Below are 27,429 nucleotides of genomic sequence, written 5' to 3'. Positions count from 1 at the left end.
CGTCAGCTATAGTATGTCGTCCAAAATATCATAAAAAATGTCTTACTATAGCATGACGTCCAAAATATCATAAAAAAGTCATGCTATCGTATGTCGTCCAAAATATCATAAAAATGTCATACTATAGTATGTCGTCCCAAAATATCATAAAAAAGTCATACTATAGTATGTCGTCCAAAATATCATAAAAAAGTCATACTATAGCATGTCGTCCAAAATGTCATAAAAATGTCATGCTATAGTATGTCGTCCAAAATATCATAAAAAAGTCATACTTTTCGTCCAAAATGTCATAAAAAAGTCATACTATAGTATGTCGTCCAAAATATCATTAAAAATGTCATACTATAGCATGTCGTCCAAAATATCATTAAAAAGTCATACTATAGTATGTCGTCCAAAATATCATAAAAAAGTCATACTATAGTATGTCGTGTCCAAAATATCATTAAAAAGTCATACTATAGCATGTCGTCCAAAATATCATAAAAATGTCATACTATAGCATGTCGTCCAAAATATCATAAAAATGTCATACTAATAGCATGTCGTCCAAAATATCACAAAAAAGTCATACTATAGTATGTCGTCCAAAATATCATAAAAAAGTCATACTATAGCATGTCGTCCAAAATATCATTAAAAAGTCATACTATAGCATGTCGTCCAAAATATCATAAAAAAGTCATACTATAGTATGTCGTCCAAAATATCATTAAAAAGTCATACTATAGCATGTCGTCCAAAATATCATAAAAATGTCATGCTATAGTATGTCGTCCAAAATATCATTAAAAAGTCATTACTATAGCATGACTTCCAAAATATCATAAAAAAGTCATGCTATAGTATGTCGTCCAAAATATCATAAAAATGTCATACTATAGCATGACGTCCAAAATATCATAAAAAAGTCATGCTATCGTATGTCGTCCAAAAATATCATAAAAATGTTCATACTATAGTATGTCGTCCAAAATATCATAAAAACGTCATACTATAGTATGTCGTCCAAAATATCATAAAAAAGTCATACTATAGCATGTCGTCCAAAATGTCATAAAAATGTCATGCTATAGTATGTCGTCCAAAATATCATAAAAAAGTCATACTTTTCGTCCAAAATGTCATAAAAAAGTCATACTATAGTTATGTCATCCAATAATATCATTAAAAATGTCATGCTATAGCATGTCGTCCAAAATATCATAAAAATGTCATACTATAGCATGTCGTCCAAAATATCATAAAAATGTCATACTATAGCATGTCGTCCAAAATATCACAAAAAAGTCCATACTATAGTATGTCGTCCAAAATATCATAAAAAAGTCATACTATAGCATGTCGTCCAAAATATCATTAAAAAGTCATACTATAGCATGTCGTTCCAAAATATCATAAAAAAGTCATACTATAGTATGTCGTCCAAAATATCATTAAAAAGTCATACTATAGCATGTCGTCCAAAATATCATAAAAATGTCATACTATAGCATGTCGTCCAAAATATCACAAAAAAGTCATACTATAGTATGTCGTCCAAAATATCATAAAAAAGTCATACTACAGCATGTCGTCCAAAATATCATTAAAAAGTCATACTATAGCATGTCGTCCAAAATATCATAAAAAAAGTCATACTATAGCATGTCGTCCAAAATATCATAAAAATGTCATACTATAGTATGTCGTCCAAAATGTCATAAAAAAGTCATACTATAGCATGTCGTCCAAAATATCATTAAAAAGTCATACTATAGCATGTCGTCCAAAATATCATAAAAATGTCATACTATAGCATGTCGTCCAAAATATCATTAAAAAAGTCATACTATAGCATGTCGTCCAAAATATCATAAAAAATGTCATACTATAGCATGTCGTCCAAAATATCATTAAAAAGTCATACTATAGCATGTCGTCCAAAATATCATAAAAAATGTCCATACTATAGTATGTCGTCCAAAATATCATAAAAATGTCATACTATAGCATGACTTCCAAAATATCATAAAAAAGTCATGCTATAGTATGTCGTCCAAAATATCATAAAAATGTCATACTATAGCATGACGTCCAAAATATCATAAAAAAGTCATGCTATCGTATGTCGTCCAAAATATCATAAAAATGTCATACTATAGTATGTCGTCCAAAATATCATAAAAAAGTCATACTATAGTATGTCGTCCAAAATATCATAAAAAAAGTCATACTATAGCATGTCGTCCAAAATGTCATAAAAATGTCATGCTATAGTATGTCGTCCAAAATATCATAAAAAAGTCATACTTTTCGTCCAAAATGTCATAAAAAAGTCATACTATAGTATGTCGTCCCAAAATATCATTAAAAATGTCATGCTATAGCATGTCGTCCAAAATATCATAAAAATGTCATACTATAGCATGTCGTCCAAAATATCATTAAAAAGTCATACTATAGTATGTCGTCCAAAATATCATAAAAAAGTCATACTATAGTATGTCGTCCAAAATATCATTAAAAAGTCATACTATAGCATGTCGTCCAAAATATCATAAAAATGTCATACTATAGCATGTCGTCCAAAATATCATAAAAATGTCATACTATAGCATGTCGTCCAAAATATCATAAAAATGTCATACTATAGCATGTCGTCCAAAATATCATTAAAAAGTCATACTATAGCATGTCGTCCAAAATATCATAAAAATTGTCATACTATAGTATGTCGTCCAAAATATCATTAAAAAGTCATACTATAGCATGTCGTCCAAAATATCATAAAAATGTCATACTATAGCATGTCGTCCAAAATATCATTAAAAAGTCATACTATAGCATGTCGTCCAAAATATCATAAAAATGTCATACTATAGCATGTCGTCCAAAATATCATTAAAAAGTCATACTATAGCATGTCGTCCAAAATATCATAAAAATGTCATACTATAGCATGTCGTCCAAAATATCATTAAAAAAGTCATACTATAGCATGTCGTCCAAAATATCATAAAAATGTCATACTATAGTATGTCGTCCAAAATATCATAAAAATGTCATACTATAGCATGACTTCCAAAATATCATAAAAAAGTCATGCTATAGTATGTCGTCCAAAATATCATAAAAATGTCATACTATAGCATGACGTCCAAAATATCATAAAAAAGTCATGCTATCGTATGTCGTCCAAAATATCATAAAAATGTCATACTATAGTATGTCGTCCAAAATATCATAAAAAAGTCATACTATAGTATGTCGTCCAAAATATCATAAAAAAGTCATACTATAGCATGTCGTCCAAAATGTCATAAAAAATTCCATGCTATAGTATGTCGTCCAAAAATATCATAAAAAAGTCATACTTTTTCGTCCAAAATGTCATAAAAAAGTCATGCTATAGCATGTCGTCCAAAATATCATAAAAATGTCATACTATAGCATGTCGTCCAAAATATCATTAAAAAGTCATACTATAGTATGTCGTCCAAAATATCATAAAAAAGTCATACTATAGTATGTCGTCCAAAATATCATAAAAATGTCATACTATAGCATGTCGTCCAAAATATCATAAAAATGTCATACTATAGCATGTCGTCCAAAAATATCATTAAAAAGTCATACTATAGTATGTCGTCCAAAATATCATAAAAAAGTCATACTATAGTATGTCGTCCAAAATATCATTAAAAAGTCATACTATAGCATGTCGTCCAAAATATCATAAAAATGTCATACTATAGCATGTCGTCCAAAATATCATAAAAATGTCATACTATAGCATGTCGTCCAAAATATCACAAAAAAGTCATACTATAGTATGTCGTCCAAAATATCATAAAAATGTCATACTATAGCATGTCGTCCAAAATATCACAAAAAAGTCATACTATAGTATGTCGTCCAAAATGTCATAAAAATGTCATGCTATATAGTATGTCGTCCAAAATATCATAAAAATGTCATACTATAGCATGTCGTCCAAAATATCAGAAAAAAGTCATACTATAGTATGTCGTCCAAAATATCATAAAAAAGTCATACTTTTCGTCCAAAATGTCATAAAAAAGTCATACTATAGTATGTCGTCCAAAATATCATAAAAAAGTCATACTATAGCATGTCGTCCAAAATGTCATAAAAATGTCATGCTATAGTATGTCGTCCAAAATATCATAAAAAAGTCATACTATAGCATGTCGTCCAAAATATCATAAAAATGTCATACTATAGCATGTCGTCCAAAATATCACAAAAAAGTCATACTATAGTATGTCGTCCAAAATATCATTAAAAATGTCATGCTATAGCATGTCGTCCAAAATATCATAAAAATGTCATACTATAGCATGTCGTCCAAAATATCATAAAAAAGTCATACTATAGTATGTCGTCCAAAATATCATAAAAAAGTCATACTATAGCATGTCGTCCAAAATATCATTAAAAAGTCATACTATAGTATGTCGTCCAAAATATCATTAAAAAGTCATACTATAGCATGTCGTCCAAAATATCATAAAAATGTCATACTATAGCATGTCGTCCAAAATATCACAAAAAAGTCATACTATAGTATGTCGTCCAAAATATCATAAAAAAGTCATACTATAGCATGTCGTCCAAAATATCATTAAAAAGTCATACTATAGCATGTCGTCCAAAATATCATAAAAATGTCATACTATAGCATGTCGTCCAAAATATCATTAAAAAGTCATACTATAGCATGTCGTCCAAAATATCATAAAAATGTCATACTATAGCATGTCGTCCAAAATATCATAAAAAAGTCATACTATAGCATGTCGTCCAAAATATCATTAAAAAGTCATACTATAGCATGTCGTCCAAAATATCATAAAAATGTCATACTATAGCATGTCGTCCAAAATATCATAAAAATGTCATACTATAGCATGTCGTCCAAAATATCATTAAAAAGTCATACTATAGCATGTCGTCCAAAATATCATTAAAAAGTCATACTATAGCATGTCGTCCAAAATATCATAAAAATGTCATACTATAGCATGTCGTCCAAAATATCATAAAAATGTCATACTATAGCATGTCGTCCAAAATATCATTAAAAAGTCATACTATAGCATGTCGTCCAAAATATCATAAAAAAGTCATACTATAGTATGTCGTCCAAAATGTCATAAAAAAGTCATACTATAGTATGTCGTCCAAAATATCATAAAAAAGTCATACTATAGCATGTCGTCCCAAATGTCATAAAAAAAGTCATCTAAATATGGTCACTTCTGGCTCCAAAATAATAAGATGGTGACAGCCAAAATATCAAAACTCAAGGCTTCATATTAGCAGTTCACAAACCAAGGTGTGACATCGCTGTTGGTTGCCACTTACATGGAACCAGTGTTATTTTTCTTATTTAAACTTCAACAAGAAAGCATGCTTCCCATAATGAAACCATTTTCCCTGAAAACAATTGACTAGTGCATCTGTGTTCAAAGGTAACAACATCTACTAAGGTAACCTATTTCAAGGTAACTAATTGCTGATAGTATCTTCATATTTACTGGGCAGACATTAGACTGGGATACAACTATTTTATAACTCCTGACAAATACGTGTATTTCCCAAAGTGTATGTTGCTTTAAATATTGAATTTGACTGAGATGACTGTAAAAACAGGATGTGAGAATTCTGACCTCAGCATTGCAGTGCACCAGAAAATGAACCCTGACCGAGGCTTGCTCTGAAATTAATAGACAGTCGGCAGGAATCACCAGGGTGTTCACTGCGAGAGGCCAACCCTAATGTGCCATTGCAAACGATGATGTATGACATTTGTTCTTTTACACAATATGCCACGAAGCCTCATCTTTCAGTCATCACACAGCGAGAGTTTGTGAAGGAAGTTGTGTGTGTCGGGGAGATAACCGACAGAGTAAAAGGAAAAACTAATGATTAGAAAGAAAAGTGTGGAAAAAATGTTTATGAAACTCAGTATTCATTGAACTTTGAAAACTCAAACCCACGGCACATTAAACAGTTTTTTATGATCGTGAAAGAAAAAAAAAAGAAGAAGTGCGGACGCGCACACTCATGCAGTCGCTCCATTTCACATACGCATACCAACACACCTTTCCGGTATTTGTTATGAAGCAAACTTTCACATCTGGTAAAAGGACAGAAGTTTGAGCAGGAAGCTTCCAAACAAAGCAGCAAAAACACTCTGACACAATGATACATTGTCGGGTTCGGGGGGCAGGAGACATATATTATAGCAGTACATGGCCTCTGCAGCGATGCCCTTTCTCTCTGTCACACATTACACTTCTCATTTGAAGTCGTAGAGCGTTTAGATATGAGATATGAGAGTGTGCCAGATGTGGAACAGGATGCGTGACTTTTCGTTCATTTTGGAGGACGTAATAAAACATTACACTCTGGCAGCTGCTATGTCCCAACAAAACATTGGGAAATTTACATATTTTTCTCCTTCACTTCCTTCTGATGCGTGTGTCAAGAACATGCAAAAGTGCTGCTCGCCTTCTTTGCATGTACAGTAGGACTGCTGCCATTATGATGCAGACATCCAGTTTTTATCAGTATTAAACCCCCCCTTTTAATATCCTTCCTTCTTCCAACAATATCTTTCCATGTTTGACTGAGTTGAAGCACTCTCTTCTGCCTCCCAGTCTCTGTCTTTATCTCCCATTCTCCCATTCTCCCATACCTCCTCTCCTCCCTCCGCCTTCCCTCCCTAAGGAGCAACTGTAGCTGCTAATCTCTGTTTGCAGCCGGTGGTGTGCCCCCCCGCCCCCCGCCCTCCCACCGATGTTGCATTTTTCGTGTCCAGGGAAAAGGAAATGTTTCCCTTCCTGCTCTCAGTGCCCTGCAGTCCGTAAATAGAGCCTGCCACCAGAAGCTCTGTCAGCCCCTCTGGAGAAATGTATCTGTCCCATCATGCAGCACCCTTGCTACAACTTCCTGAAACAAACTGTGGGTGTTGGGCAACAGATAAGGGTGGTGTGTGTGTATAGTGTAAAAAAAAAAGTGGTTTATGTATGCGTTTTTAAAGTTTATCCTTGACAGAAAGATGATAAAATAACAAAGAAATACTTGCCTCTCAGTTTGGAAACTGTTGTCAAAGTTATAGTCAGAAAATGACTATCATAATTTGAGACATTAGTTTTTTTTTTTTTTAAGTCATACTACATACTCAGACAATTTGTAGAACCACCAATTAACCTGAGGTGCAGTTGTAGTGTGTCATGTTAATATTTGCTAATTAGCTCCAAAGTCAAAGTACAGCTGAGGTTGATGACAATGCAAGAACATTCATTCTGAGAGGAAGATGACCAAGTTACATGGTAATCCATCCAGACGTTGTCCATGTCCCTGGTGGTGCAAGCGCAGAAATCAGGGGATTACCAAAATTACTACGTAACATAATCTAGACACCAAAAATGTCTGCACCAGATTATGTGTTGATCGATTCAACAGTTGTTGAGAAAATGGTGGACCAACCAAACTTCTGCAGACTAGTATGATTAAGACCCGGCTGCTGGAGATAGAACACGTGTTTTAAGACTCCGTGTGTGCGTGTTTGTTACCTCATTGGGACTGTTCCGGTATAAACCAGTCGTCCTCATGGGGACCAAATCCTGATCCTAGTGAGGCACAAAATAAATTCTGGTTAAGGTCAGCGTTAAGGTGTGAATAGGAGTTATTTTAATTTTAAGGTTAGGCATGAATTATTTTAATTAAGTCATACTATAGCATGTCGTCCAAAATATCATAAAAATGTCATACTATAGCATGTCGTCCAAAATATCATTAAAAAGTCATACTATAAATATTAATATTAAAATATTAATTTTAATTTTATGAATTATTAGTATTATTGTGATTAAGTTTTTGCTTAAGGTTTTTGTAAGGTTGTTCACAATGAAAGGAAGTCAATGCATTGTCCTAACAAGGAAAGCAGCACAAACTTGTGTGTGTGTGTGTGTGTGTGTGTGTGTGTGTGTGTGTGTGTGTGTGTGTGTGTGTGTGTGTGTGTGTGTGTGTGTGTGTTCAATTCCTAATCAGAGTAAATAAATGCATGCATATCTTTTGGCTCATGCCCACTATCCATGAAAACATCAATCAAACTTGTTTCACCCAAATGCCAAGGAGAAAAGATAAAACTAAATCAATGGCTGGATAGAGACGGTGCATTGTCACGGGATATTTACTAGCATGGAAATGAGACCATTATGGAAATATAAATAACAGGATGGATATCATTACCTGTGTGTTTGTCAGTGTCTCATCATCAATCAGTGCTAGAATCAGCACGGACAACATTTAATCCCTGTTACGTGGGAGGCTTTAAAAACCCTGGTTTCTACATTTTCCTTGATGGAAGTGAGGTGAGTGCTTGAGAAGTTTTCATTTCCACTATTTACAGCCACAAAACAACAGGAAAAGGACAGTCGTTCGAAGGTGTCTGCCCGTGTCTAGTCAGAGGATGGGACATTTTCATTGCCCAGTAAAGCAGCAGCAGACAGCACATTGTGCATGGCCAGGATTGACCAGGCACCCGTCAACTTCCCTTTATCCCCACTGCGCCCCATCCCAGCCCTTAATCTGCCTGATCGATGGCCCTGGGTCGTCGTCACCAGGCAACCAAGGATGACACCAAAGCTCTCACAGTGTGTGCTACTTAACAATCAATCCGCTGCTTCACAGCTATGGAAACAGTATCAGAAATGACACTGTGGGGAAAATACTTGAAGAATGGCTCAAAGGACAGAAGCAGGGAACTTGTTAATGATAAATCAGTCTCTGAAATCTCCTGGAAGCACACGGGGAATTGTTCTCTGGGTCGCAAAAAAAGCGCTCCTGTCAACAGGATGATGAATGATGCATTCGCGTGGAATAGCAAGATAGTATGACGATAAAGACGAGCACAGCTTGTGCCGCAGTGCCAAACTAGACTCCGTTAAAAGCAGACTCAGTCTTTGCACCGGTTGCACTTGTAAACACCCCTGCATTTCTTTTTTTGTTGAGCCTCTGAGGGATGGATACAGTAGGTCTTCTGCATCTTTGGAGAAAGTTGTTTTCTGATTGAAACAGTCAACAGTCAAAATGCAGAAGTAAAACATACTCCTATTTCATCACAGAAAAAAACACTTCTGCTCAGACTTAGATGCCTCTCATTAATAATAATAATAATAATAATAATAATAATGATAATAATAATAAGAGGTAGTGTGGCAATAATAGACTCTAAGGCCATTTTGCTTCCTGTTGTGTTCACAAAATGTGAGCAGAAGTATCTATTCAGGGAGAATCTATACTCGTTTCCATAAGATGACAAATATTTCTCCTTTTTCTGAGCCAGACCATGGTGGTTTCAATGCAACAGTCTATTTATAGCAATAAAATATCATTTTTGATTGTTTCCCATTATTTCTTTAGACTGTATCTCACATTATTTGACCATATGGCCTCAGATTTGAAATTTACAATTTAATCTGGCCTTGTCATTACCACATTCACTCGCTGTGTGATGATTATGACGCGTGATGATTGAAGCCCGAGGATTATACTTCCCTGTCTTTTTTTTTTTGCGACGTTTTCTTTTCCCTCCATCCCTGCAGGAACAAGTGTGGCTGAGACAACTCGTGAAGCCTGTAATTGAGTGTGTCCACCCACTGTGCTGCAGCAGAGACAGTGCAGTGAAAAGCTTCATTGTGTCGGGCACAATAGATACATGCACACACTTCTCCCCTCCCTACCCCCCCCACACACACACACATACTTCTCATACTCACCGAACCACAACAGTGTCTAAATGCAGCGACGGGGTGTATTGTTGTGGATTCTGTGACTTAACATTGCGACTCGAGCATAACCTCAGCATTACCTTCACATCAACCAAAATGCGGGGGTGTCTTGTATCTCTCATTTCACCAACACACTGAGGTGTGTAACCTAAATAGAAAATGGGATTAGTGTGTTTTACTGCTTCAGACACAACTAAAGCATCCAGGATTACTGCAAACAATAAAAGTTTCCTTCAGGCTGAACGCATGCACAGGGGAAAAATATTTTATATATGTGTGTTGTGTGTAGAGGTGTTTGTATGTTGTGAAAGTGACTGGACATTAAGCTGTGGTTGCCATGGTTTCCTGCTTCGAGCGCTCACTAAATGGAGAAAAATACCAAAATACATTTCTTTCTGATACTATTATGGCATCAAATGTGTGACAGACTGACCGATACCTTATATACAGTGCATCCGGAAAGTATTCACAGCGCTTCACTTTTTACACATTTTGTTATATTACAGCCTTATTCCAAAATGGATTAAATTCATTTTTTTCCTCAAAATTCTACACGCAATATCCCATAATGACAAAGTGAAAATAGTTTGTTTAAAAGTTTTGCAAATCTATTAAAAATAAAGAACGAAAATATAACACGTACATAAGTATTCACAGCCTTTGCTCAATACTTTGTTGAAGCACCTTTGGCAGAAATTACAGCCACAAGTCTTTTTGAGTATGATGCTATAAGCTTGGCACACCTATTCTTGGGCAGTTTCTCCCGTTCTTCTTTGCAGGACCTCTCAAGCTCCATCAGGTTGGATGGGGAGCGTCGGTGCACAGCCATTTTCAGATCTCTCCAGAGATGTTCAATCGGGTTCAAGTCTGGGCTCTGCCTGGGCCTCTCAAAGACATTCACAGAGTTGTCCCGAAGCCATTCCTTTGTTATCTTGGCTGTGTGCTTCGGGTCGTTGTCCTGTTGGAAGATGAACCTTCGCCCCAGTCTGAGGTCCAGAGCGCTCTGGAGAAGGTTTTCATCAAGGATGTCTCTGTACATTGCTGCATTCATCTTTCCCTCCATCCTGACTAGTCTCCCAGTTCCTGCCGCTGAAAAACATCCCCACAGCATGATGCTGCCACCACCATGCTTCACCGTAGAGATGGTATTGGCCAGGTGATGAGCGGTGCCTGGTTTCCTCCAAACATGACGCTTGGCATTCAGGCCAAAGAGTTCAATCTTTGTTTCATCAGACCAGAGAATTTAGTTTCTCATGGTCTGACAGTCCTTCAGGTGCCTTTTGGTAAACTCCAGGTGGGCTGTCATGTTCCTTTTACTGAGGAGTGGCTTCCGTCTGGTCACTCTACCATCCAGGCCTGCTTGGTGGAGTGCTGCAGAGATGGTTGTCCTTCCGGAAGGTTCTCCTCTCTTCACAGAGCAACGTTGGAGCTCTGTCAGAGTGACCATCGGGTTCTTGGTCACCTCCCTGACTAAGGCCCTTCTCCCCCGATCGCTCAGTTTGGCCGGGCGGCCAACTCTAGGAAGAGTCCTGGTGGCTCCAAACTTCTTCCATTTACGGATGATGGAGGCCACTGTGCTCATTGGGACCTTCAATGCTGCAGACATTTTTCTGTACCCTTCCCCAGAGCTGAGCCTCGATACAATCCTGTCTCGGAGGTCTACAGACAATTCTTTGGACTTCATGGCTTTGTTTGTGCTCTGACATGCACTGTCAACTGTGGGACCTTATATAGACGGTGTGTGTCTTTCCAAATCATGTCCAATCAACTGAATTTACCACAGGTGGACTCCAATCAAGTTGTAGAAACATCTCAAGGATGATCAGTGGAAACAGGATGCACCTGAGCTCAATTTTGAGTGTAATGGCAAAGACTGTGAATACTTATGTACATGTGATTTTTTCATTTTTGATTTTTAATAGATTTGCAAAAATTTCAAAAAAATTTATTTCACATTGTCATTATGGGGTATTGTGTGTAGAATTTTGAGGGAAAAAATGAATTTAATCCATTTTGGAATAAGGCTGTAATATAACAAAATGTGGAAAAAGTGAAGCGCTGTGAATACTTTCTGGATGCAGTGTATGGACCAGACTCTTTTTTGTTTTGTTTTTGCTGCATACCACACACTGCATCGAGGCATTTCAAGAATAGATACATAGTGGTTTCCTGCTTAGTGCTTGTAGCTTTGTATCCGTCTTTATGATGAGCCACACATGTCAGTGCAACATGTTTATCGAAACCCGGCTCCAAAGTTCATGGTCATAAAGTGGGGATGGATGTGTAAATGGAAATGAGATTTCATTTTGAAGACCAGTATGGACAAGAATCTCATGAACTGAAAAAAAACTAGTCAATATTTTAGGTGGTATTCATGTTTTACATTTTGCTATTTCCATTTGTAATGTTTGAATTTTTCATGTTCTTTACTTTTGTTTTCCCCTCCTGCTAGTGAGAGGAATTACAAAACAAATCAGTCAACATTGTGTTTACATCATAGGCTAGCATAGCCGACTCCATCGCTACTGATGCAGCTGTAAAACGGTGGATAAATGAAATAAAAGGAATCATAATGTCAGCGAAATAACTTGTTTTACTGTCAGAATTGAATCTTTTCAGTTCAAAAACATTGAAAAGGAATCAAAGAGCCACATCTTTTTTTTAATTTGTATTTATTCAAAATATTAAAGTTAGCCGAGTTTAAACTGAATGTTAGTTGACTAAGTCGGCTAAGTCTGCGGCACACATGATCTGCCTATCTGGCCAGTGCAGGAATGTCTCACCAGACAGCAGATATAAAAACTACTGTAAAATACAGAGATATTTATCTTGTGGGAATCGGCTTCATTAGCATTTTGTGAACTTGTTAAGCAAAGGTTTGTTAAAGTTCCATACTATAGCTTTAAGTAAAATGATCAATACCACAAATAGTGTGAAAATAGTAATTTAATACTGAACCAATCATTTATAAGCAGCTTGTAAGTGGTGCAGCAGCTATTCGCTGATAAGGAATGTTTTATCTTCGTGAAGGAATCCCAAACAGGTGCAGTTTTTGCAGTAGTATTGAGGTGTTATGGCAGCAGTATATAAACATTTAAAATGTTAACTGCCCTCCGTTTCAACTGCAGTAAAAAAAAACAATAAAAAAAACCCTGCAAAAGCATCTCAACATTTCAGACTCAAACAAGATATTTTTTTTAGATTTTCCGCTGAAAGCTGGACCAATTAAAAATACGCTCCTTCAAGTGGAACTAGTTTCAGTGCACATTCTGTACATTGACTCCTTGAATGTGTTCGGGGCAAATAAAACCATCATATCAGCAGTGGATGACACTGACAGGCACATATCCCAATTAAATTTCACTAACAATACCATCATACCAGCCCGAAACGTGAACACTCACTGATTATCTCCCTCACTGCAGAGATGCAAAATAACTGACCACACAACAATTATGCTGTGAATTTTCTTCCCTCTCCTTTTGCTTTATAATTATTCTCCCTTTTTTTGCTCGCCTTTTGATCCTTTCTTTTCATCTTCTTTTGTGTTTAGTGAGAGGCACGAGAGCCAAACTGCCGAGAGGGAAACGAGGGGAAAACTGAGAGGAAGGGAGCGATGGAGTCCATATTATCAGAACAGTCCGCCACGGTGGACGAGCTGGTGGAGGCATCCATCCAGGCCTTCGGTTGGTCAATTAAGTGTCATTCATGTCATATGTAAAAGTCATTTAATTTCAAAGTGAATTATATACGATGATATATATATATATTCATGCAGAAATGTATGTTGTTGTGCACTAACTGCCAAAAATGGATATACAGACTAACTGAAAGGCGGTGTGATACCTTCCTGATGATGAGGGTCATCTTATTGTCTTTTTATAGATGAGAAGGGCACATTGAAGGATGCTGCCTTGGTCCGCAATTTCCTCATGATGCACCCTTGGTATATTCCTTCTACTGACATGGCTAAGAAGCTTGTGTTCAAGTATCCTTCACCTCTGGCTTCTGCTACATCAAAGATGCATTTCATGTTTTTTGGTGTTTATCAGTGAATATTTTCTTCACACACAAAGCAATGGAATTAAAGCACGATTTTCTGTATAGGGGAAGATCACTGAAGAAGAGTGTTTAGTCTGTTCTGTTCTCCTAAATCCGTTAACTCTTAATGAGATTTAAAAGGAACTTGTAGTGTTAAAGCAGAGGAAACAGTTACAAGTTTGACAACAATTTGCAGCGAGGTTGCACCTTGACTTGGATCAGATCTCAAGAGGAGAGCTGCACTGCTGAGCGCCGATCAAGAATATGTCACCTCGTCAAGTAATCAACTATCTTGTCTGTCTCATCTAGTGCTTCTCCTTTCTGATCTTTGCTCTTTACAGCTGTCATCTTTTTTTTTAATTTGTTTCTGTCTTATGGTCTTCTTGATGTGTTTGATTCACGTGTTTTGTTTCCAGTGAATATTAAAACACTAACATGCTACACAGAAGCGCCATCATTTGGTAAAAAGTCACATTTTATCTTCATATAAAAGCTCTTAAACTCAGTAACAGTCATATTGTTGTGTAGATGTAAACACGTCTATTTTCCTCTCAGTACATGTCATCATCTGTCTCTCTCTCCCCCTTTGGTCTTTCTTCCAGGTACTGGATTTCTGAGTTCCCCGCAGAGTTCAATCTCAACCCGGAGCTGGCGGACCAGATCAAAGACTATAAAGACCTCTTGACCACCGAGGGCAACGAGAGCCAGAGCCGGCTCATCGACCTCGACAGTGTGTGAGTGAATTGGTTGCTGAATGTGGCGCGTGTTATTGACAGTGCGGAAAAATGTGGCTGTCTGTGGGTGTTTGTGTCAGCAAGCCTTTTTATTGCCTCCTATTTGACATTGCTGAGCTGTGCTATACGGGGTCAGTGACTTATCCTTTTCTCATAAAAGCCATTACGATGTGACTACTGTGTATTGCGCTATAAAAAGACGAATTTGTGAAGCTGTGTTACTTAGCTGACATCTTTTAAACGAGGGAATATCCTCTCCTTAAAATAAAATCTGTTAAAAAAGTTGCGCAGTAGTAACTTGCTAATATATTTCAGGTTTCACAGGGCTTCTGGTATTTTATTGATGGTGGCCACTATGTAATGCCATAGTTCTTTTCACCATACTTTTGCTTTGATATCCAACACCACTTTAAGTGCAGCTCTAACTTTTGCAGTGGCTATAAAGCTGATCCTCATATAATCTTTTATGGTGTCATTCCAGAAGACCCAAGCAGAGAAAACTGTGCTGTCTCTCTCCTCTAGGCCGTCATATAAATGGAAGCGTCAGGTGACTCAGCGCGTCCCATCTATGTCCAAAAAGAGGAAAATGTCGCTGCTGTTCGACCACCTTGATTCCTGTGAGCTGGCCGAACACCTGACCTACCTGGAGTACAAATCCTTCTGCAAGATCCTGGTCAGTTTGACCACAGCTGTGCATCTCGTGGGATGTTTACAGCTCTTGAATTCCTAAAATTCTCAAGTAATCTGGTGTTTACATGCCACAGACTCTTGGTAGTTGCTAAGCAATAGTACTTAAAAATTCACACTGGGCAGTAATTATATTAGTTTACTGGAGACATATTTCTCTTTGAGTGTTATTTCGGGAGGCAAAGGCAAAGGAAATTTAAATGCTTGAAGATTTTTTTTTAGATCATTTATTCTAGTGTGGTGGTGCTGATGGCACAGTGGGGGCAGTGGCATCTCTCTTGACTTTGTCTGTGTGCCTCTTCTAAAAAAGATTCTGGCTCAAAATGAAACAAATCTAACCTAGAGGTACAAAAGGGCATTTATGACAGAGTTTTAGTTATAATAATGACAAGAACTTGTTGATAGGCTATTTATTTATTGTACAGAAACGAGAGCACTCTCAATCTTGTCATGTACCTCTTAGTGGGAAATCAAGTGATCATATTTTTAAAATGGTCAAACTATGCCTTTAAAGGGGCCCCCCAGTTTTTTTTTTTTTTTTTTTTTTTTACTGTTGCACTACCATAAAGCTGGGGGACACATTTAAAAAAAAGAGCCATTATGATCAAAGCAACAGAGCTTGAAATATCTGGAATTCTAGTCTCCACTATGCGGCTTACATTTCCCATGATGCATCTCAGTCGCATCTGTCATTCCCAGGCCAGATGCTGTTTTTCAAACTCCACACCCTCAATTTGTACAAAAATACCAACTAAAAAAAAACCCACAAAATTGCATTGCTTCCCTGTGCCAATAGTAATACATTAAGGGTTAAAAACTGCTTGGATATAAGATTTTTTTTTTTTAATATGGTACAGGTCAAACACTAGATCTTATCATGTGAGATGATCTTATATTTAGATTTGAAATCTATGTGACCTTATTTTTTAGTATAAATGGATTATCTGTTGCTTTCCCAGGCACATCATTTGACTTAATTCAAGTAAATTTCACTTGTATTTTTCTCATAAGCATCCTTACAGTATATTCAGTTCCTTTTAACCACATACAAAGAAACATGTCTGGTGAACATCCACTCAAGGTTGTACAAGCCTTTTTTTAAAAAAATGTTTTTAAGTTGTATGTATTTATTTCAAACCTTTGAACACTTCTCAGAGTTTACTTCTTTCTAGACTGGAACCATCTTGTTTTGAAATTTCTTGTCAGGTAAAATTAACTATCTGCTTGTAAAGATAATTTCCCTAATATTACATATCTTTAAATTCTGTGGGGTTTTTTTCCCGTGTATTTTGGCCAGGCTTTGCATTGTATCATGTCCAGAATTATACCATCATCAGAGGGTACAATCGTTCGAATTTCTATGAATAGTAGGATATGATTATGTTCTACAGCATTTTTTTTTAAAATTTTTTTTAAATAGATGAAAGTTCTCAACGCTCCACTTTTCTTTCAGTTTCAGGACTACCACAGCTTTGTAATGCACGGCTGCACGGTGGATAACCCCATCCTGGAGCGCTTCATCACCCTCTTTAACAGCGTCTCGCAGTGGATCCAGCTTATGGTGCTCAGCAAGCCCACTGCCCCGCAGAGAGCTGCTGTCATCTCCCATTTCATCAGAGTGGCACAGGTCTGTCTGCAGGGCCCATTAAGACTGGGTTTGGGAAAGTTGTGGGGGTTTAGGGTGCACGGACAAGGACACTGATAGAGGGCGATCGCTTCAGGCCAAAGAGAAAGAGCAGAAATTCTTAAAAAAAAAAAATTGGAATTAGAATTGACAGTGAAAGCCAAGGGGTATAGAGAAAAGGGTAAAGGCATGGCGAAGCTTAGATGATTTGCACACACACACTTACGATGTCGTGCTCTTTCATTAGAGGCACGGATTATGAGAAATGTATTCAACAAAGGCTTTGGTGGTATTAGCATGTTTAGGTTCCTACTGAGGGAAAACCTGGCATCTCTTGGAATTAAGAAAAGCAGAGTTGGTTCACCGGGTGGTGACGCAGTTTTAGCATTTTTCAATGGCTTTTTCAGGCATAAGCACTTTAATAAATCTCTCACATAATGAAGAAGTATGTAAATCTTACATTTCATTGAAACAAATAGATAATAAAACGTGACAAATCTCAAATATTAGCGGGAGCTTTTTGCTGCAAATATGATTCAAGGTTAAAGCGTAGTGTGACCACCATTTTATTTAAATAGAGGTAGAATAGTTAGAAATAACAAAAACAGAGGCATCCCTGAGGAGTTTCTACAGGTAGCATGACTCATATATGCAGCTCGCTTATGAAATGTCAGGTATAGACAGGAATAAAAGGTGTGAGGGAAACACATATTTTGGATGATTTAAAAATTCCCCTCTGATATGTTAAACGACACATAACAATACTGAAAACATAATTTGTATTTTTCCATGAAAAAAAAGTAAAATTACCTGGTTGGAAATTCTTCAACTGACATCTTCAGCATATCTCCTTTGAAAATCCAGAATGTATGAATTTGTAAATAAAATTTTTCATTTCAAAAGTTAAACTGAAATGAAGTTCAGAGGAATCTGAAAACAGCCGCTAACGTCGAACTCTGAACGTTCATCATTCTGTACAGCGAAGCTCAAACGTCCAAGAATGGAGGGGGACTTTAAAGTTACTATATACAGAAAAATGACTGACTGAAATTGAATATAATTATCTACAAAAGTTGTCAGTCCTCCAAAATTATTCTCCCTGCAGGAATTGTGCAGAAAAAAAAAAAAGTCTACAGCGATGCTAGCGTCTGTTTAAAGCTGTACTTAGGCACAGCATGTTTATGTATCTAAAGTGAAGTTAACCAGGTTTATTGTTGTTTAGCATGTTAGCATGTTAGCTAAATAAGCACACAGTGTAGCTGAGACTGATGGAATTGCCTTGGTGGGAAAAGCAATGTTTGTCACTTTCACAACAATTAATCGAAATAAAAGAATCAGGAAATGAATAAATTACGACGATAGTCATTTGTTTTTGCCCTAATTGAGATTCATCCTGTGGGGATCATAAATGTATTGCACAAAATGTCCTGTCAATCTGTCAAATAACGAGTATTCCCTTTACAGAATTTAATTTATTCTGCTGCACATTGACCTGTTGAACTAATCTTATGGCCAAGATTTCCCACCTTTCTATCTAAATGATAATCTTCCTTCCTACTGCACAAAGTAAAGCTAAATACCATTTAGATTGTCTGCACCTATCAATGTATTCCTACATTCATTGTCTGCAATCATCCACAGTCATCTACAGTTCAGGATGGCTCTAATCCTAATCTTAACGTAATCTTGTCTCTCCCACAAATTCCCAGACAGAACTGCCAGCTAGCTGCCTTACATGGTTCTCTGACCATATGTCTGGAGACCGTCATTCTTTCAGCACAGAATCATCCCTTTAAATGGCATCCTGCGCTTCTCTGTAATTGATTTTATTTCAGCTTGATGGTATCATTTGCTTTGGTCTGCCAGATGGGCTGAGTTCTCCCTCTCAGCGACAATTTACTCATATCCGCTGTGTGAGGGACCTTCAGTCAACCACAGAAAGTGCGCAAGAATTTCCATCCTAATAATGCAGTGCTCTGGTTGAATGCGTACTCGTTACTTATTGAAAGTCTTCTGCGGGGTTGTTGTCATCATTAAGAGATGTCGCCGTCAGATCCCTCTCTCCATTTACTCTGCCCTCTCTTTATGTGCAGAGCAGAAGTCAGTCTTTGATTTAGTTTCTGCAGGTTTTCTCCACCTCGCTCTGTCACAGTACACCAGTGCTCTAACATCTCTGTAGGCTGTATGTCAGGGAAGCCCAGCACTAAGTGTTTCACACTCATTGATACTCCACACTTGGACTTGTTCCAGTGTTTAATGAAGCCGTGACACTGCGGAGCTGAGGACAGATGCCGCTATTGACCAGCATTGTTGATGAACATGTACAGTCGAATCCATAGAATGCGTGAGAACGACCTATGCAGCTTTTAGTTTTAGTTCTATGCTATTTAATAGATTTTTAGCATGCTGGCATGCAAAGGCACACTGGTGACCCTGTTAAGCTCCTCCTGTAAATTACAGCTTCTCCTTACTCCATGCACATTACTGTGCTGCTCCATTGGTGTGCAAAACATTTTGAACACCCCTCATAATAAAATATAAGCATTGTCATGGTTGGCATGGTCAGCATTCAGATTTTAACAGTTACCTCAAAGCATTGCTGTGTTGGAGGATGTCCTCACAGAGTTTCTAACAATACTGTAGATTAAGGTTCCATTTTCCTGCAGGTGCAAAGCCAGCGTTAGGCCAGTGCAGTCTTCGTGTAAATCTGTGACACATGCATACCTCCCCAAAACCGATAAACACCTGTCTGAAATTTTCTTCCTTTTTCTGTTTGCCGTTTTAAGTACTGCAACATGAAACTGTATTCAAAATACAGTTTGTAATGTAACAGAGGAAGATTCTCGTCAGTAATATCACCTACGAGTGTAATCCAGTGACCTGTGGCCTGTACCAAGTGAAATACCAAGTTATCTTTGGCATTGGGTTCACTCCTGAACCATGAAGCTGGCTCAGTTTTATCTAGAGTAGATAACTGTGGTAACCGCTAACCTGCTTCAGTATAGGTCATGCCTGGTCATGACTGCATTGAGGAAGCAAATGTGTGCCGACATTTTTATGAGACCTCAATTCAGAGTTAAATTATTGCTCCCTGTCATGTCAGGCGGATTATTACGATGACATTTTTTTGCTTGCAGATATGTTGATGAATATTTTCTGTAACGGTTTTAATAAGTAGCACAAATACATAAAACATTCTCATGAAAACATTTTGCAAATAAGTTCACACATTTAAAATCTTTTTTTTTTTTTTTTTTTTTTTTAATCTTTGAACCAATGCCATGAACAGATCAAGTTTTCAAACCCTGCATCAGCCCCATCGGCAAAGGTTTACCACCTGCATGTACCGCTTAAAACAAAACAATTCTGAACCCAACTTGACCTACAATGTAAGATCTGCCCTGACCTATAATTAAATATTGGCTCAGAGCTGCTCCTGAGGAGTGAATACAAAAGCCCAGGGGGGCACCAATGCATGAGGCAACACAGACATTATGAAAATGAATAGAAGCACTGATGATCAGTAATGAGTTTTTCCCTTCTCTCTCTCTCTCTCTCTCTCTCTCTCTCTCTCTCTCTCTCTCTCTCTCTCTCTCTCTCTGACACTTCAACCTGACTATCTCCTTTTGACCTGGTGCTGCTTTTAAAGTTGATGAGAGGAGCTCATGTATTTGTCTGTTACTAAATCTCACCCTGACTCCACCTGCTGATTCCTCCCACTAAAGTATTAATATTTAAAATATTCAGCCTCTCTTCAAAGTTGTGCTCAGCTGCACCTGGTTAGTTACCAATGACTGTGGTCACGAAACCTGCAAACAGTCTCTGGTTAAGCCCATTAGTGGAACTGGAGATCTATCTTGCATCTGTGCACTGTTTCACAATGACAATCAGTGTTTCCCTGTCTTAGAGTGTCCGCAGGTCATTTTGGAAGTTCACTCATTCACACAGAATGGGCGAGCACTGAGACATATACATCCGAGAACAATCAACCCTGCTGAAAATTTTTCTTGTTAACTCTTTGCCCATTTAAAATGCCTCAAACTTTAATATTTCAGAAAATTATCCCAGCACGTGCAAAGACGAAAATAATGCTCAATCTGAATTCATATGTATTCAGCAGCAGCACAGAAAGTAGTCTTAAAATATCTGACATTTCCTAAAACTTCCCTGAGGGTGCAGTTGTGTCCCATTTCAGCTTCCTACTGGGAGCGCATTACAAATGACTCATGTTCATTAGTTTTTTTTCTTGACTGCACAATTGCATTGATATTTAAAATGCAAACATGTCTGCTCTGTTTCACGCAGCAAAGCTCCGCTCTGATTCTTTTCACATCATGTTCTCTGAATGTTCCCTCTGGCTTTGATAAACATACATCGCAAATCTAGCTGACAAGAGGACGCAGCCCTATCAGTACGTTTTCTAACACCACTGGAAAGACCTGGCATGTTCACAATGAAACCTTTCCCAGGCTTTACTGATGGCTGCATGCGTGTGCTGTGTAGCTGAACCGTATTACTCTCCAAATGATGGGCTGCCTTCTACCCTGCTTTGCAAATTGATTCCAAAGGATGTTTGAGCTGAATCAAATGATCCCCCCCTGGCAGCCCTCCCACACAGCTGCGACCTCATTGATTTTCAGTGAGATGCCAGCAGGCTGAAGGGCAGCGTGGAGCCCCGCAGAGTGCCATTCACAAAGAGCTAGCCTTACTTTGACATGGACAGGTTACAACATTCAGGAAAGTCTTGGTGCATTCACACCAGGTTCATGTTCAGATGTGCATTTGAGCTGCTGAACACTGTGCAGACTTTCCATATCTAAAAGTCTCTGCCTTCGCTGTCTAAAGTGTTTATTTTTCTGACTCCTTGTAACTCCTTTCTAACCTGCTCTGCCTTCCCTCTTTCTCATTCCCTTAAAATCCTTTTTGGGCAACGTGCTTTTTTGGCAGCGCCTTACACATTCATATACTGCCTCCTCTCTCACCCCTCCCCACTCCTAATATTTCTTCCTTCTCCGTTGACAGAAGCTGCTGCAGTTGCAGAACTTCAACACACTGATGGCGGTGGTGGGCGGCCTGAGCAACAGCTCCATTTCCCGTCTCAAAGACACGCAGACACACATCAGCGCAGAAACCAACAAGGTGCAGTAGCTTCTACCATCACTGATCTATTTCTGGCATCTACAGCCAGACACTCCCTGACAAACGCAATGTTCCCCGCGTGTCAATGCACTTAGCTTACAAGTGATATTGGATCATAATTCCGTAATCCACATCTCCTCCGAGAGCTGCCAAGCTCCTTATCTGTGCCCATTACTCCTACACACTATCTTTATAGAACTATGAGTTTGGGCTGCATGGCCAGAAAGTTGAATGCAACAGTTGGGGGAGTTGCAGTGTTTCTTCAGTTATGCAAGTCCATCTGGAAGTCTTACAGAATGTTTTTGAATCTTCTAAACTAATCTCTCATGAGACAGCCTTTTGCTTTCCTGCCAACTCTCATGTCCATCCTCTCCCCTCAAATTCCCCCCTACAATCATTCAATTGCAGGTTTTTAACAACTTAATTGAACTGGTGACATCATGTGGGAACTACAGCCAATACCGCAAGCGTTTCTCTGAGTGCTCGGGCTTCAGATTCCCCATTCTTGGCGTGCACCTGAAGGACCTGATAGCCGTCCATGTGGCACTGTCAGACTGGGCCGACAAAGAGAAGACACGGGTCAACCTGGCGAAAAGCCAGCAGCTGTATGCCATCCTGCAGGAGCTGGCGCTCATCCAGACCACGCCGCCCAACGTGGATGCCAACACAGACCTGCTCAACCTGCTTACAGTGAGTGTGAAAGGCTGGACAGAATGTGCATGTGCAGAGTCCAAGATAAATGTTTGGCCTGAATTCATACAGCAACCTGCAAAGAAAAGATTCAAACCAATTGTAACAGCAAAATCCCGGTCCTGAATCAGGGGGCTGTGAGTTTATTATTCGTCGTGAAGAGCAACAGATTTCGAAAGGGTTTGTTGATCAGCCAGACGTAAATGAAGTAGGAGGAAAAATGTTGAGAAGGAGAGCAACTTTATGTCCGACCCGTGTGACAGACAGCCTGGTTGATACACAGATTTTGTTCTGCTGTGATTTGACTGGCTCATGGTCAGACGGACTGTTGGAGCCAGCTGGGACAAAATCTGTGTTCAAAGGCCAGAGATGATATGTAACCGAAGCAGTCCACGCGTGAAGCATTCACATGTCTTCAACCGATATCGTCCAGAGCGGTTAGAATAGCCAGTATATCACCTCTGAGAAATAAATAAGGTTTGACTGTTGGAAATCGTTACCAAGTGTGGATTCAAAACATTAATTATGATAACAATCACAAGCACTTTGAGTGGCTAATGTGAGATCATTTTAACCTATTTAAACAATGAATTAATTATTTATCCTGACCTTCAGTTCCTAGTATGAGTCAAGCTCCCAAAACTCTGGATCCTACGTTTCCCATAATGCAACTCAGTTGTGTTTTTTTACCCTGTCTGCCTAGATAATGTTCAGTATTAAAACCCACACCTTCAATTTGTTCTACAGCATTTCTGTTATTTCATTAAACCCATACACAGAGTAGTTATATAGTCCTTTCCATAAGCTGTGTCCTCCAAATGACAATGCACGTACACAGTGTGCACTAAAGAGTGCCCCTTTGAATAAAAAAGAAAGCTAATACTGGCACTCAGAGATACAATAAGGATTAAAGAGGGCATTTACTTTTTGCTTTCATTATTGTAATACTGTTATCTTGTTGCCAAATTCCATTGTGTTGAACAATGCTTTTATCCAGGACACAGAGTCGTCGCCCATGTTTCAGCATCTCCTCGCTGAGCTTTAAATTGTTAACCTGCACTGAAACTTGTGTGTTTTTTTATCCTGAGTAAAAACTGAAGAGCTTTGCCCGTCTGGTTGCTTTGGCCCTGAAATTATCTGACAGGGCACCTCAGTAGAAACGGTGACCTTTTAAATCTCAACACAACAGGAAAGCCTTTTACCTCAAAGATCACAATATGCTATACTGATACTGCAGCTTTACTCATTTGCTCTGTGTTTTCTCACTACTCTTACTTCAGAACTTGATTTTCAAAGTGCAACAAACATAAATAGTCTCATTATAAAAGTACAAGTCAAACTATTCATCAGCAATAGTAACAGTAATCATGTCACTTCTTTCCTGTCTTTACTGAGAGAACACTACTTTCCTTCCACGTGTGTTGTAATTTGCTATATAAATAAAATTGAATCAAATTAGATTAAATTATTAATCACCAATATAATCCCCCCCACAACATGTTATTAAGTCATCAAATATATTCACCTTAAAATGTGACATGATGGGATGAAATTTAAAACACATGCAGAAAGCAAAATTTCGGGTGGAAATCAAAATATTAGATGTGTTTGAAAAGCAATCATTGAATGAAAATCACAAACTTCTTATTTCGAAAAATAGACTTGTCAGTAAGAGTTTGAGTAAACATTTCAGTGCAGCTTACATTATATATTTAGTCGGAGGCCAGAGGCCAGAGACTACTGACTGAAACTGATACCTGCATTGGTGCTGCCTTCAGCGTGAAAGCTGAGGCTCTGTTTAAGCACAACAACTTCACAGGCCCTGTGTGTGTTTGTGTCTCAGTATTTTTGGCAGATGCAGATAAGAGTTTCCGGAATTTGAGAAGGGGCACTTTCTGAGTTTAAACAATCCCAAGACATCAATTACTCAATCTGGCTGCAGGTGCTGGTGTGAGATTGCAGCTGGCTTCCCTCCTTTTTTTTTTTTTTTTGTGAAAATGTGAAAAACAATTTGACAAGTTTTGGAGCTGAGAGGCACCAGGAAAGTTTGCTGGACAGAGTCAATACCCAATTATCTTATGCCAGTGCTTATTAGAGTTGATCTAACTTGCGTTCTGTTTGACTTGCAGCCATGAGATGGAACGAAAGCCAATAAATCCTCCAAATTTATGAAAAAGAGAAGGCATGCCTGCGTGGAGAGTTAAAATAAGCAAACCACACAGGTTTAATTATAATTTTCCTCTTCTTTTATTCATATTTATCAGCCTTCCAGATTAATTATCCTCTTTTTTACGATCCTGACCCATTTAAACTGAACCTTTGCTCTCATATAGTGTAAGCTCTACTAAATCAGTGGGCCAAACAAGAAATGTTTTCTTCTTCTTCTATGTTTACCACTTCAGCTCAATAAAAGACAGGAAACACAATTACAGTTCGCAAACAGCTCTGAGGAAAACAATTTGAGGCCGACATCGGATGCAGTGGATGATTGTGTGGCAGTTGGCTATAATGTGTTAACTGGAGCAAAACAAATGAAAAATAGATGCCTCTCTTTCACCTCTTGCCATAGTAGCTGTGTTAATGTAAGAGATTGCTCTACTTAACAATAATGAAGAGATGTGTGTGTGACAGTGTTTAATAACTGGAAAATGGAGTCTGCGGTGTAAAATAAAAATAAATTTGAACACAATGAATAACTTTTAAACATATCTGCATAGTCTGGTGTAAACAGTGTGTTATAAGTGTGGAGTCATTAGGATGTTTTCCATAAGCCTTCAGGGCTGAACATTAGCAGTGCACAGTGACTAATTGCCAGTACTGGGAACCACTTCACTCCACTCGAGTTTAATGGAGTGCAGTTTCTGATGCAGATGAAGATCTTTATAAATCTCTTTGTCTAAAAAAACCCCTGTATTTACTTCTTTATTATGGTACTATTTTGTCACGCAAATAATTTGTTTTTATTTTGAAATACCTGCCCTGAGATGTGGGGATTTTTCATTTGTAGTGCCGACAGCGTAGAACAATAATAATCGGATACTCTGTTTGTGAGTGAGCAAACTGAGCAGAGACAAAGAAATAGATGTAACTATAACTGTTTCAGTAAAGTTTTATCACTTTATGTCTATTTCAGTAACGTTTACAGTCGGTCTAAAATTCCAATAAAGGATGGTTTTGGCTGAAATCGGTGCAGGGATGCAGTTATTTTAAGGTTTGAGACACCTTTGTTAAACCTCAAAATGTTGAGGATGAACAAAGCTGTCAAACCTTTGTCTCTGCATAAGAGTTCTGATCTCCTTTCTTCTACTATTCAAAATACAGTATTACAGTACTCAAGTGTGCATATTGTTAGAAAAGTATATCTAAAATAGTCCACTTTGAAATCATAATTTTTGACTGAAATGTTTTTTTCACCAAAAAAGTCAATTAGTTTCTAAATGTCCTCAAAATGAACTTTATTCTCTCTCACGCTTTCAAAATTCCACAAGGTATGTATGTGCAATTATATGTAGGTTAATAAATATATAGGCTATGTTTAACTGCTGGACACAAGGTGTCTCATACTTCACTGTTAAGTCCATTCTCACTTTGTGTGGCAATCACACTTGTTGAACATTGAACCAAGTTTGCTTCCAAACTAACTGTCAAATTACACTTGAAGTGAGTTCAGAGAAACTTTCCTCCTTTAGCAGATGAATGTGAAAACAGCCATTTAGTTTAAACTCCGCACATACAATCCATCACTTTGCACAGCAGTGACACTCAAACATTCAACTTCAGGGACAAGAGGAAAACCGATACTCAAAGGTGAAAACGTACTAATTTTCGGAGATTGGAAATGGACCTAGTTTAGGTGACGTCATGTGACCTACAGTAAGTGTACAGCGAGTCATGAGAGATTATAACCTTTGCCTTTGTTCAAGGATGCAGTATTATATTAAACTACTGAAAAATGATGTCGTAAAAGCGATTATATACCATTTTTCGCAATACAAATTGAGTCAGTGAGTTGCCCATGTGTCCAATTTCAGAGGACCAGTTGAAGGAAATCAGAAAAAAATCCAACTTTGAATGTAACATTAGATGGTATGTATCTCCACAGACATCAAAAGAAAACATACATATAGTAAATATTTTACATTTAATGACTAGACACAGAAAATAAAGGGCAAAATGATGAGATGAATGCTTTGGTGAATATCTGATTTAACATTTTAAGGAGATCCTGATTGTTTGGCAATGACTGGAGGTTTTACACCTGCCTCACTCGCACTGGCTCTCCATGCAGGTCTCTCTGGACCAGTACCACACAGAGGAGGAGATCTACCAGATGTCTCTTCAGAGGGAACCTCGCAAGCCAGCGGTAAGCATCACGCTGACTTAAACATCCCACGTGTCCCGTTCCGACCTTTTCCTAGAATCAGTGGCGGAAGGAGTAATCAGGTCTAAAAGTAGAAATACCACATAGAAAAAACACTCAATTATAAGTAGCAGCCCTGTATTCAAAAACTTACTGATGTGAAAGTAGTAATGTCAGCAAAATGTATTTAAAATATCAAAAGTAAAAGTATTTATTGTGCAATATGGCCCAGTTTAGAGTCTTCTATTTTTTATATATATGAATTACTGGAATACTGAGCAGCATATTAATGTTGTCATGGTCGAGCTAATTTCAACACATAATACTGTTGAAGTGTCTAATCTT

General features: G+C 37.8%; 1 protein-coding gene across 1 annotated transcript in view; it reads left to right on the top strand.

The window, feature by feature from the left end:
• Positions 1-27,429, top strand: part of LOC138204035 (RAS guanyl-releasing protein 2) — a 68,595-nt gene that overhangs the window by 24,693 nt on the left and 16,473 nt on the right. The window contains exons 2-10 of the mRNA XM_069159141.1: positions 13,363-13,495; positions 13,695-13,797; positions 14,073-14,129; positions 14,453-14,584; positions 15,107-15,257; positions 16,725-16,898; positions 21,918-22,034; positions 22,443-22,724; positions 27,013-27,087. Coding sequence (XP_069015242.1) covers positions 13,426-13,495; positions 13,695-13,797; positions 14,073-14,129; positions 14,453-14,584; positions 15,107-15,257; positions 16,725-16,898; positions 21,918-22,034; positions 22,443-22,724; positions 27,013-27,087 — 1,161 coding nt within the window. The 5' untranslated portion in view covers positions 13,363-13,425. The remainder of the gene's footprint in view (positions 1-13,362; positions 13,496-13,694; positions 13,798-14,072; positions 14,130-14,452; positions 14,585-15,106; positions 15,258-16,724; positions 16,899-21,917; positions 22,035-22,442; positions 22,725-27,012; positions 27,088-27,429) is intronic.

Source organism: Embiotoca jacksoni, unplaced genomic scaffold, assembly GCF_022577435.1.
Source record: "Embiotoca jacksoni isolate LCO1_2020_lvr unplaced genomic scaffold, fEmbJac1.0.p SCAF_24, whole genome shotgun sequence".
In the NCBI taxonomy this organism is placed as follows: domain Eukaryota; kingdom Metazoa; phylum Chordata; class Actinopteri; family Embiotocidae; genus Embiotoca; species Embiotoca jacksoni.
This window is presented reverse-complemented; position numbering and strand designations above follow the sequence as displayed.